Source organism: Pseudonaja textilis, chromosome Z, assembly GCF_049901715.1.
Source record: "Pseudonaja textilis isolate UNSWEBS1 chromosome Z, rPseTex1.2, whole genome shotgun sequence".
NCBI lineage: Eukaryota > Metazoa > Chordata > Lepidosauria > Squamata > Elapidae > Pseudonaja > Pseudonaja textilis.
In genome coordinates, this window is record NC_142008.1 from 9,338,838 (window position 1) to 9,352,176 (window position 13,339).

Here is a 13,339-nt window from a genome sequence, read left to right on the forward strand (position 1 = left end):
CTATATGTGAGCAACCATACCTCCCTATCAGAAAAGTACAGAGCTCAAGTGTAATTAACTTAACAAAGAACGATTGTACGTTTGGGAGGTGCATGTTGCAAAACTTAGCTTTTACACTAATTGGAATATTAACTATCCATCTTACTGTATATTTTTAATGTTCTTCTTGCTTTTTAAATACATACTGGAGGAATCTGCCTATGGAAATCAGCATTTAATTAAATGATAGTCCAGGTGTATTTAATTAAATGATAGTCCACAATCCAGATGGCCTAAAAATACTTTATATAGTTTTTAGATTAAGTTATAAATGTTTGGTATGGAGTTACCTGAAGATTGATGGAGATGCATTTGAAAAGCATTATTTTTTTATTGATTCTTAATGTAGTAAATTACTAAAGTTATTTGGCAGCAAACAGAAATGGCCTGTGATGTTGTTCACATTTATTCTCCTGATAGTACCACAATTTGCATTAATTGCATTGCTAGTGCACTCACTTATATTAAAAGGCTTCTAGTATAATTAATCCTTTTTATTTCAAATCATTTTGGCACAATTTCCAGCAATAAACACTCATAAAAGGTAGACACTTGAGAAATAACAAGCAGGTTGCTTCAATATACCTATTGCTATTTTCTCTTGACATGAAGTTATTGATAGGCTTCTAGGAGCCAGTATTGCATATGGCCTAAGAATTAAGACTCATGTGAAAAATGGTAAGTGGATTATTTTGCATAAAAAATAGACAGTTCTTGAATCTGTGTAATTAACCTGTGTTTAAAAAAATACCTTGATTTATGCCTATATTTGTATTTCAGTTGCATACATTATGGAAATTTAATTTGTAATCCATTTAGCTGATGTGATCATAGTATTTAGAACCATCATTTATTAGGGCTAGTATATTAAATGCTTTAAAGCTACTTTTCCCAACGTGATTCTCTCAAGAGGAATTATAATTGCAACTTCCAGAAATTTACAGAACATCTGGAGGGCATCCAATTGGAGAATGCTACTTTAAAAAATTCATTTTGAGATGAACTAAGAAAAAAACAGGCACAAAAAGGAATTGTACCAAAGTAGATATATATAGTGAGTTATAAGTGACATTTGTATTAAATATAGTTTGTGTTTCTCTTTGTATTTGGCTCCTCTCTTAATGATTAAAACTGCAAACAAATGACTACAAATTTAAATTCAGCTGCACAGATGAAGGTTTTATTCGTCATGGCTTTATTAAAAATTCTGCAGCTGCCTTAGTGGAATTCCTCCTTAGTTTTTGCTCTCATTGTTTGCATTTTCCTGGTGATATCTATCTGTAATTAACAATGATTCTTAAGAAATAAGGCACAGTGTCATTTAGTCTGTTCAGAATTAAGTTGAACTTTTATCTATTCATCTTAGAAAATTACTAAAAGTTTTTCCCAAAATCTATTTTAAAATAATAAATAAACACAGTAAAATTTACTGAGTGAAGTGTGTCGTATATACTTTTGAGTTTACTTGAAAACACACACACACACCATATTTAAAGCAGATTCGATTATCAATATTGTAAATACAATTATAGAAATTATATATAGATGGAGATGGAGATAGGATTGAATAGTATCTAAACAGAAAAAGAAAATCTTAAATGGGAAAAATATATAAATTTAATCAGGTGGATTTTCCTTTTTGGTGGGGGGGCGTAAAAAGTTTTTTATTTTTATCTTTTACAAACATTTAGTGAACAATATGGTTCCAGGTTTTTACATTTCCATACAAACATGGCCTTAATTGCATAATTATCTTTCATATTCAACTTCTTATATCATTACATTTTCTATAAGTTGTCACAAAATGTTCTTTACACTTATTTTATTCATTTTCAGTTCATATCTTAGCTTATTCCATTTTTCTTTAATTGTGCTCATATCTTCTTTATATAATAAATGACTTCCGGTGCCGTTTCTGTCATGGACAGACCGAAGACTGCAATTGTGCGTGGGTTGGATCCATACTGTTTCAGTTAGAGGGCTCTGAACAGGGCAGCACCACCCTGTAGAGGTGGGGAAGAAGGGGGAGACTGCCTGTCAGGTTGAGGGGAGCCACATCTCCCCTCCCTGGCTAGGTAAACACCCCCTGAAGGTGGGCTGCAGTGGTGGCAAGTATGGCCAACCTGAACACAGAGCGCTATCCAGGACAAAGATTGTGCAGGAGTGGTGAAAAAGCGGACAGTGTGGAGACAAAGCAATATTGGAATACAAGAGTACCCCGGATTAAAGTTTTAAGAGACTTTAAAGAAAGACTGTAAAAGCGGAGACCAGAAAAAGTGGGGGAAAAAATTGAAAGTGGCTTTGAACCTTAAAAGGAGTTAAATTGAAAGAGGAAGTAAGAAAATATTTGTTTGGACAGTTATATGATTTTGGCACTAAAGAGGCATACTAAAAGCTGAACTTGAAAGTGCCAAAAAGAAACAATATTTAATAATTGGACTTATTGGATTATTGAAACTTAAAAAGTTGTAAATAGGGAACAGAAAGTGAAAAGAAAAGGTGGAACTTGAACATAGCAGAGAGTGCCACCTAATGGCAAAGGAAAATTCAGTAACTCTTTAAAATAGTGCTTGGTTCTCTTGAAATTGGAACTTGATACAAAATAAGAGGAACTTTGATACAATAATATAGAAACCTGAAAAATGAAATTAGAATATTATAAAGGAAGAGGAAAGAAGCTGAAACCCTAGGAATACAAGATGACCGAGAAAAATTCAAAACCCAACGGAAGGAATTTAATAATAAAAACGTATAAACATTGGACTATTTTGACCCTGGAAAATTTAAACAGGATTTAACACAAGTTGATTACTAGAAGCTGGTTTAAATAAACTATTGGATAACTGGATTGGACTTAAATATTGAAGAAAGAGATAAATAAATTAAACTTGAAAGAGGTGTACAAAAATAGCAGAACTTTGGAAATAAAATCGGACTTAAGAAGCATAAGGGAAATGATATATGAAAGAGCTGAACTGTGCAGTATTGCCTTACAAATATTAGAAATTGTGACATTGGAGAACAAAGAACAAGGAGAGCCAAACAAAGAAAAAGGAAACAGCAGAAAAGAGAATTACAGAAGAAAGCTCAAAAGGGAATGGGATAAAAATCAGAGTCAGAAATGGAGGAGAAAAAGAAAGGGAAAGGGCCAGAGAAGGATACAGAAAGAAAAAAGAAAAAAAAGAAAGGAAATTATATGGCTAAAAGACCTAGAGATAAAGGGTAGATAAAGAATAAGAAAGGGGATTCTGCAAGGTAATATGTAGTGATATATAAGAATGTAGATTTTAAAAATGGAAAGTTTGGAACTGATGTTTTTTTCTTTTTTTAAATTTGATTATTTCTTAAGAATCATTGTTAAATTACAGATAGATATAACTGGAATAAATGTTAAAGTGGGAAACTATGATAAGAATGTCAATTAAACTTAATAAAATTAAGAATGCCGCTAAAACGAACTATGAGAATTGTACTAAAAAGATTGATATCTGTTTCTTATAATCAGATGAAAAGATTAATGTATTTGAAATAATAAAAAATTTAAAGTATAAAGGAATATTAGGAAAGAATACCATGTGGAATCTAGCCTAAAATGTATATGTGATATGTAGTACTTAGGAGATTATTGCTATTAACCTGGAAAGTGATAATTAAAAATGATTATATTATGGTAATTTTTAATATGAGTTAAAGGGGAGTAAATTGAGTGATGTATAAGATAAAAGGGTGGTACACTCAAATTGGCAATTAAGGGGGAAATGTTTGGAACTACTTAAATTAAGATGTAATTTATTGAATAATGAAATAAGAGTATGTGATGAAATTGCAAATATGACAGATAAAAGTATAATGAACATAGAATAGGATATAAGAATTTTTAGATATTATATAAAAAGATATGAACAGGTGGATTTTCCAAGCTTAAATTTTTCTGTTATTCTTTTGTTTGTTCCTATGAGTCACTGCAGCTGAATTAAGTATGAAGAACAAACATGGGGTTTGCAATTTTTCATAATTTACAAAATTCAGTTCCCTTTAATGTAGGATTGCTCATTATAAGATAGGACTAAATGCATATGCATTTTTGCAATAGTGGTGAATATTTATAGCTCGCTCGAAGAATGAACTTCCACCCTCCTATGCATTTTTACTGTAAATAGACTTGAGAATAAAAATGTAATTTTAGATTTAGATTATTTTTCTGCTACATATCCTTAATTTTCTTGTACAATATTATGATTTATCATATTGGGTATATATGTTTCACTTTGCTGATAGTTGACTAAATAAAGATTATTAAATACTATATAAAAAGCCATGAGCTTTTTAGCAGGCATAGGAAATGAATGTATGTGTTTCCTGTTCTCCTGGGTGAATATCAAATGAGTGATTTCAATCTCTTTACACTTTTTTTAAAGGCTTTATATGAAAATATGCTGGTTGAGCTTCCTTTCGCCAGTTTTTTCCTCTCCAAGTTGCTGGGGACAAGTGCTGATGTCGACATTCATCATTTGGCATCCCTCGATCCTGAAATGTACAAAAACCTCCTTTTTCTTAAGAGCTATGAAGATGATGTAGAAGAACTTGGGCTAAACTTTACCGTGGTAAATAATGATTTGGGAGAAGCACAGGTAAGAAGAAGACATTTCTCTATCTGTTATAGCCAGTTAACTATTAATTTCTCAGCACTATTTGCATTCAGATGCCATGGTGATAAAGCACTGACAAAATAATTGCTGTTTGCTCTATTTGGAATCAAAGCATACAACGTTTGACTGTTTTGGTGATGTGAACTGACGCTCTCCCCCGCCACCTCTATTTTTTTTTGTCTTTTTTGCCCAAGACAGACAATTGATGTGGTTATGTTTTTATTTCAAATTTGAATTCTTTATAACATAGTTTTATGTCTCGTGGGCTTGCCCAGGCAATCATCAGGAGTCAAAGCTGACTCAAAAGCAACACATGTGTGTGTGTGTGTGCACGTGCGTGCGCGCACACACACACACACACACACACACAAGAAATAGCTTGTAGTTAAAAACTTTCAGTTGAAATTTGGGTTTGTTCTTTTTAGGTAATCTGTCCATTAGTTCATAAAGTTTCTACCATTTTTCTGTACTGATACAAAAGACTGCATTAAATGCCTGTTAATGTTCAATATTCTACAGCAGGGGTGTCAAACTCAGTTTCATTGAGGGCTGCATCAGGGTTGTGTTTGACCTTGGAGGGATGGTGAGCATGGTCATGATGGGCGTGGCTAGATCGTTGTCTGTGCTGGGGGCACCTGTGGTCGCCAAATGCTAAGACAGAACTTGCCTGAAGGTATCACTCACATTCATTAAAATCTCGTTCTTTTCTTTTCTTTTTTCTTTTCTTTTCTTTTTCCTTCTTCCTTCCCCTCTTATTTTTCTTCCTTGCTGTCTTACCATCGTTCCTTTTTTTTGTCTTTCCTCTTTCCCATTCTCCTTTCCTGTCTTGCATGTTCGAATGCAAAAGGGGAAACTTTTCTCCTTTTGTTTTTAGTTTGTTTTGCCAGTTCTCTGCCAGTGAAAACAGAGCCCGGGGAGCCCCACGCAGCACTCTGTGCCCTCTTTTTGGCCACAACAGCCTCCTGCAGCTCTCTGCCAACAAATATAGCTTGGGGGGGGCGCATGCACCCCTCCCCCAAGCTCCGTTTTTGGTGGCAGAAGCACTGTGGGCCAGTCCTTTGCTGTTTCCAGGCCGGCCCTTTGAGTTGGATTCGGCCCGCAGGCCTTGAGTTTGACATCCCTGGGGTAGAGGAATCCCTGACTGTTCATCTATAATGATAACAAACCTTGCTACACTGAATCAAATTTGGGCATTGTGCAAGCAGTGGAAGGCTGGCAGGCAGTTATTACTAGTTATCACTGTTCCAGTGGAAGGCAGTTATTACTAGTTATCACTGTTCCAGTGGAAGCATGGCTTTGCCTTGAATTCAGTGGTCTCTTTGCTTTGCCCCTTAAAACAATCCATTTCACACACATCCCCACCCACTTGCTATAGGAATCCTGACAGAATTTAAACAATAGCCAGATCCAAGCACAGCAGCTAATCCTGAACTTTGAACACATTTCAATTTGAACAAACTTTTTTCAGTTCTGATTTGAACTCTCAAAACTTTGAACTCTCAAAAAAAAGGGCAAAAAACAGAGAGAGCTCTTTTTAAATCAAGAGGCATCCTAATACTTGTTTAATAAACTTCAAAAAGTTGCAGGTGTTTGAGGCAAAATCTTGAATTCCATTCCTAGCAAGCTTTGATGTCTTTTTTCCAAAATAATGTAAAGCTGGAATGAGGGAGTAGCTAGAGCACTGATGTATTTTCCTAGGGAATGTATGTTTTCCATGTTTTGTCCAGAGAGATTTTCAGCGGTTGGTATCAACAAAAGTTTGTTGAATCAAACTTCTTCACAATCCCTGTTGTTCCATTATGCCACCTAGTGGCAAATGCTGTGATCAAGGGGCCATATTCCTTCCTCCTTAGCCAAAATATACCCTTCCAGACAAAGACCCATTCTTCTAAGTATTGATAGTGCAATATAAAAATAATGTATTCATAATGAATGAAGATTAAAGTGTGGACTGCTGCATCAGTGCAATGTCATGGAAGGTGATTGAAAGATTGGGGCTAGGGGGAATAATTTGCCTACAGCAAATGAGATTGATTTTATAGAAGATGTTTGTGTTTTTATAGGTGGTTGAATTAAAGCTTGGAGGAAAGGATATTCCTGTCACTAGTGCAAACAGAATCGCCTACATCCATCTCGTGGCAGATTACAGGTTAAATAAACAAATCAGACAGCATTGCTTGGCATTCAGACAAGGTCTTGCCAATGTGGTTAATCTTGAGTGGCTCAGAATGTTCGATCAACAAGAAATACAGGTATAATTGCCCAGCCAAATGGAGAAAATGATGCATTTAGTGATTTTTTTAAAAAAAATTAAGATTCTAATGTTCTGCCTAGATGTATTAACCATGTATATACTGCTTTTTCTCCAACACTTCCAGGTTTTGATTTCTGGAGCCCAGGTTCCAATTAGTCTAGAAGATCTTAAAACTTTCACAAACTATTCAGGCAAGTACACTGTAAATCAAGGTGGTGTTGAAGGACAAAAATAAAGAATCCAAGCCAGGGAGGCTGAATATGATTAATTCTCTAATGTCAAGAGAAGAATAAATTATATGGTTACGCTCTGTATGCATGCCCACACATGTACTCATTTTGGTGGATGAATAATTAAAGACCAGGGGTAGCAAAAATATATACTAACATAATATGCAGTAATATACAAAAAGGAATGAGTAGTCCTACAAATTAGCAACGCATTTCACTTAATTTTTAAGGTACTCTTATCCCTTAAATAGTATATGAACGAAATGATCATATGATCTTTTAACCATTCTTCTATTAATAAAGATTACCTTTGCAAAATCTTACTGTTCATTAGTTCACCCTTCCATCCTGAGATTGTTTTTCAGAGTCAGGTGTAGGAAGACTGAATTATTGTTTTCTGATCATGTAGAATAACACTAACTCAGTTTTAATGCAGTTTTATTTATTTTTTTAAATGGTAGGAGGTTATACTGCAGATCATCCAGTAATCAAAATCTTTTGGAGAGTAGTTGAAAGTTTCACCGATGATGAGAAACGTAAATTACTCAAGTTTGTGACAAGCTGCTCACGACCTCCTCTCTTGGGTTTTAAGGTATTTGCCTTCATAGTTTTTTCTTTTAGCTAATTTGTTACAGCCATAACTATAGTGTATTAATAAAAAATGGTTTAATTAAAAACTAAAGCAACATTAAAGTAATGGGGATATAGACATGTACATTGTAGAAATTGGGATAATTCCCAAATAAAAATTAAGGTTTTATGTCTACTCTAGGACTATATTTTAAATATTTTTAAAAGAATCTATAGCAGTCAATGTAATGATACTGTAGTTCTAAATATTTAGTCTTAGAAGTATGCTTCATTGAATTTAGTTTGGCTTCTCAGTTAAAAATATATAGGATTGCAGTTTCAGTGTTTTTTGGGGGGAAAGAAAAATTTGCTTAACCTAATAATCCATTTCATCTCAATTATTTCATGTGATAAATGAGCACCATCACTTTCCAAAGAAAGAAGTAGGTCTTTCAGCTGTTATCATGTGATTAGTAATGTGATCGGGATCCTGATCGTGGTGTTGGTTCTGCCTTAAAATGAATGTGGATGTTTTGATCAGCTTCTATAATGTAGAAAAACATAGAACCATCCATGCTTCCTTCACTGCATGGACTTATTGCACATAGCCGTTGCTTTACATACGGTTCACAACACCCCAAGACACGTTTTCATTCTGTATAGGAGGAGTAAACAACCTGCAATTCAGAAGGTCTACTCTTGAGAGGGCAGTTGCTGAAAAACAAATTATGATGTGCTGCCATTTTATTCCTGATTTCTCCTTCTGTCTTACAAATGTTATATGGAACTTATCTCTAAATTTCTACTTTGAGGTCTCCCTGTAGAACATGGTGTATAACATAGTGGAATTACATATGGTGTATAGTTAATACTTCCCAGTTGCATTTCTAAGTTGATGAAATCCCAGAATCTGTTATCCAGAGCCAAGTACAGAAGTATGATTCAAGAGATCAAGAACATAAATTATTTTGAACAAGAGTACCTGTGAACAGAGTTGGTTTTGGTATCAGAAATGAGCTTACAAATAGTAGCATGAAAATCTACAAGCACAGGTAGTCCTCAACTTACAACCACAATTGAGTCCAAAATTTCCATTGCTAGGCAAGGCATTGTTAAGTAAGTTCTATCCCATTTTACAACTTTGCTGCAATTGTTAAATGAATTGCTGCAGTTGTTAAAGTTAGTAACACAGTTGTTAAATGAATCTAGCTTCCCTGTTGACTTTGCTCATCAAAAAAGTTGCAGAAGGTGCATCACATGACCCCAGGACACTGCAACCATAAAAATGTGCATGTCAAGTGCATGAATTTTGGTCACATAACCATGGGCATTCCAGTCTTTAAGTGTAAAAAAATGGTCATAAATAACTTTTTTCAGTGCTATTATAACTTTGAATGATCGTTAACAAATGGCTGTAAGTCAAAGGCTACCTGTAGTCCTCTTTTAATAAACACAACTTTGACTGGCAATTCAGTTATTAAACAAAGTAGTTGCTAAGTGAAACTGCAATTGTACTTAACAGTGTGGTTTCACCTTTGCTTTCCTTTCATTACCAGACCTGCAAAAGGTCTATGATTGGTTATAAAGTTACTTTTCACCACTATTATAATAGCAAATTGCTGCTAAATGAGGACTACCTGTATTCTTGCTTTCTTCCTAGTCTTTGTCCCACTTGAATAGCTTAAATTTGAAAGAATGAAATCCTTTTTGTTCTGAATGCTGAGTCAGTGGGACCTGTAAAATGGCGATCTCCATTTTCTCTTGGAATGGAATCTTGATTTACTTTCTGTCCATACCCACATTTGGGACCAGAATTTCTGTTACTAAGCAAGGCAGTTAAGTGACTTGCGTCGAATTTATTATTATTATTACTATTATTATTGTTACTATTATTACTATTATTATTATATTTCAGTTGATAAGCGAATGATTGCAATTATTAAGGGAACCGAGGGATTGTTAGGCAAATCTGACTTTGTCAGAAGTTGCTGGGAAGTTTACAAATGGCAACCACATGACCCCAGTCATTATAACTACATGTCGGTTTCCAAGCACCCAAATTGTGATCATATCACCGTGGGAATGCTATGATGGTTGTAAGAGCGGCTGTAAATCACTTTTTTTTCTTTATTAAACAAACAAACACAACCATGAACAAAAAATACATTAAAAATATTGAACATGGTACAGCCTTCCTAACATCCATCTTTGTCATTACTTTGCTAAGTCTAATAATAATAATAATAATAATAATAATAATAATAATAATATAATAATAATAATAAATTTTCATTCTATATTTATTTTATATATACACATAATCTTTATTCTCTTGAATCTTCCTCTTCTCTAGCCAATCATAAAATGTATCCCATATTTTATAATAATCCGAATCATCCTTATTTTTTAATTCCTTTGTTAATTCATCCAATTTTGCACACATCATAATCCGAATCATCCTTATTTTTTAATTCCTTTGTTAATTCATCCAATTTTGCACACATCATAATTTTCCTAATTATTTCAAATTCATTTGGATATCTTTACTTTTCTATTGCTGTGTGTATGCCAATCTTGCTGCAGTAATTATATGGATTATTAAATATATATTTTCCTTGTCATATTTCCTTGTATTAATCCCTAACAGAAAGAACTCTGGTCTATATTCTATTTTCATCCCACATATTTCTTCTAGCCACTTCTGTAATTTTTGCCAATATTTTTGGGTCTCTTTGCAGCTACACCACAAATTCACAAGTTCCTTTTTCTTTATTACATTTCCAGCATGTGGGGGAAAGTTTTGAATACATTATTGCCAATCTTGATGGAGATACGTGCCATCTATAAAATAATTTATACAAATTTTCCTTAAATGGTATGGCTAATGTCATCTTTTTATTTCTTTTCCATAATATTTGCCAATCGTCTAAATTGATGCTATAACCGAAATTTTTCATCCATACCACCATCGTTTCCTTTATTTTTTCTTCTTCCAATTTAAATTCCAATAAAACTTGATAGATTTTTTTTTATCATCTTCTCATCGGTTCCTAATATTATTTCATCTAATTTTGTCTTAGTTCTACTAATTCCCCACTCTTTCTTGTTTCTTAAGTATTTCGATTGGAGTTGCAAATAGGCCCATCATTCCCTATCAATTCCTTGATTTTTCAGATCTTGTCTAGATTGTAATTCCCCCTTTATCATTTAATATATCTTCATAGGTGATGATTTTTCCTTCTCTCAGTAGATGTGGGTGCATCGATGCTTCCAAAGTCGATACCAAATAGGTGTTTCTACATACATTTATTTTATTCCATGTATTTAAGAGAGTCTGTCTAACTTTATGTCTTTGAACATAGTTATAGCCCTTTTGATTATCCTGCCAGAGGAAAACATGACATCTCGACTGCAAATTGTAACCTTCTAATGTTAATATTCTTTTATTTCTATGGTTTATCCAATCTTTCACCCAGGTTAGAATTGCAGCTCTATAATACAATTCCCAGTCGGATAGGTCAAATCTTCCTCTTTCTGTAGCATCTTGCAGCAACTTCAATTTGACTCTTGGTTTTTTCTTTTGCCATATAAAATTCACCGTTATTTTATTCAAATTATCAAAAAGCTTTTTTTCCAATTTTATGGGGGCATTTTGAAAAAGGAATAATAATTTAGATAGTACATTCATCTTTATTGCCGCTATCTTTCCTATGAAGGGTAGTCTTAATTTATCCCATTTTTCCAAATCTTCAGATATTCGTTTTATTAATGGGTCATAAAGATCTTTTTTGAGTGTTGTATATCTTGCCAAAATTATAATCCCCAAATATTTAACTTTCTCTACAATTTGGGTGCCCATTCTTGCTGCTAAAGTTTTCTTTTGTTTATTTGTCATATTTTTGTAATTATTTTTGTTTTCTCCCTATTAATTTTTAGCCCCGCGACTTCTCCAAATTATCTATCAGTTTTGGTCCCGCACTTTGTGGTTCTTCTAAAATAAAAAGTAAATCATCCGCAAACACTTGTAATTTAAACTCTTCTTTTTTATTTTTAAACCTTTAATTTCTGCTTCTTTTCTAATTATTCTTGCTAACACCTCCAACGTCAAAATAAACAAAAGTGGTGATAGTGGGCATCCCTGTCTAGTTCCTTTTTGGATTTGAAATTTGTTTGTTATCCCCCCATTCACCAAAATTCTGGCTCCTTGTTTTTCGTATATTGCCAATATAACATTTAAGAATTTTTGTCCTAGGTCCATATATTTAACTTGCTGCAAAATGAAATCCCATTTCACGTTGTCAAAGACCTTTTTGGCACCTAAGAACACTAATGCCACCTGGTCACCACTATGATCCTCATAATATTCTGTGATACCTAAGGTTGCCCTAATATTAATTTTGAGTTGTCTATGTGGGAGGAATCCATTTTGAGCTATAGAAATAAACTCATTTAAAAATTTTTTAAGTCTTTCTGCAATAATTGTCACGAAGATTTTATAATCGACATTTAATAAGGATATCGGTCTAAAATTTCCAAGGTATGTTTGGTCACTTCCTTCTTTAGGGATGATTGTAATCATAACTTCTTTCCAAGATTGTGGAATTTTTGCATCTTCTAGAACTTCCATTAAATATTTTGAGCATTTTAGTACTTAAAATGTCCTGTTGCGATTTATAAATTTCTGCTGGGAGCCTATCTGGGCCTGGAGTTTTATCATTTTTCTGTTTATTTATTGCCCAATGGAGTTCTTCTATTGTTATTTTCCGATTCAGGATATTTTTTTCCTCATCTAAAATTTTTGTGAGTTCTGCTTTCTTTAAACATTCATTTATTTTTTCCTCTGTTGGCTATTCCTCCTCCCTATATAATTTCTTATAATATTTTTGAATTGTCTCTTTTTTTTCTTCTTCTTAATAGCAAATCTCTCCTTAGTTGTTTCTTAACTTGGTAATCCATCTCTTTTCTTTTTGTTTTTTAAATTTGTAAGCCAGCCAGTGACCTGGTGTGTTCACATTTTCAAATATATATTGTTTTGTCATTTTTAATTGATGGGCTATCACTTTTTTAGTATGCCATTGTAACTTTGTCATGGCCTCAATGTTCCAGAACTTCAAACCGTTGGCAAAAAAATGGTTGTAAATCACAACCTTCATACTCAAAAGTTTATTGTAAAATACAGTGGTTAAGACGCTGAACTTGTCGATCAGAAAGGTGGGCAGTTTGGTGGTTCGAATCCCTACCACAGTGTAATGGAATGAGATCCCGTTACTTGTCCCAGCTTCTGCCAACCTAGCAGTTCAAAAGCATGTAAAAATGCAAGTAGAAAAATAGGGACCCCTTTGGTGGGAAGGTAACAGTTTTATGGGCACCTTCGGCATTTAGTCATGCTGACCACATGACCACCATCTTCGGATAGTGCTGGCTCTATAATGGCTTTGTAATGGAGATGAGCACTGCCCTCTAGAGCTGGAAACGACTAGCACATATGTATGAGGGGAACCTTTATCTTTACTTTACATGTGATTTTGCATTGGAAAACAGAACAGAGAAAAATGAGAATGGGTGAAGCTTCCCAGTCATTCCTACTGATGCTTGTT

The 13,339-nt window shown here is 33.8% G+C and overlaps 1 protein-coding gene across 2 annotated transcripts in view; it reads left to right on the forward strand.

Moving 5' to 3' along the window:
• Positions 1-13,339, forward strand: part of UBE3C (ubiquitin protein ligase E3C) — a 74,789-nt gene that overhangs the window by 54,901 nt on the left and 6,549 nt on the right. For both annotated transcript variants that reach the window (XM_026718311.2, XM_087918105.1), the window contains exons 19-22: positions 4,458-4,670; positions 6,752-6,940; positions 7,067-7,133; positions 7,634-7,764. In XM_026718311.2, coding sequence (XP_026574096.1) covers positions 4,458-4,670; positions 6,752-6,940; positions 7,067-7,133; positions 7,634-7,764 — 600 coding nt within the window. The remainder of the gene's footprint in view (positions 1-4,457; positions 4,671-6,751; positions 6,941-7,066; positions 7,134-7,633; positions 7,765-13,339) is intronic.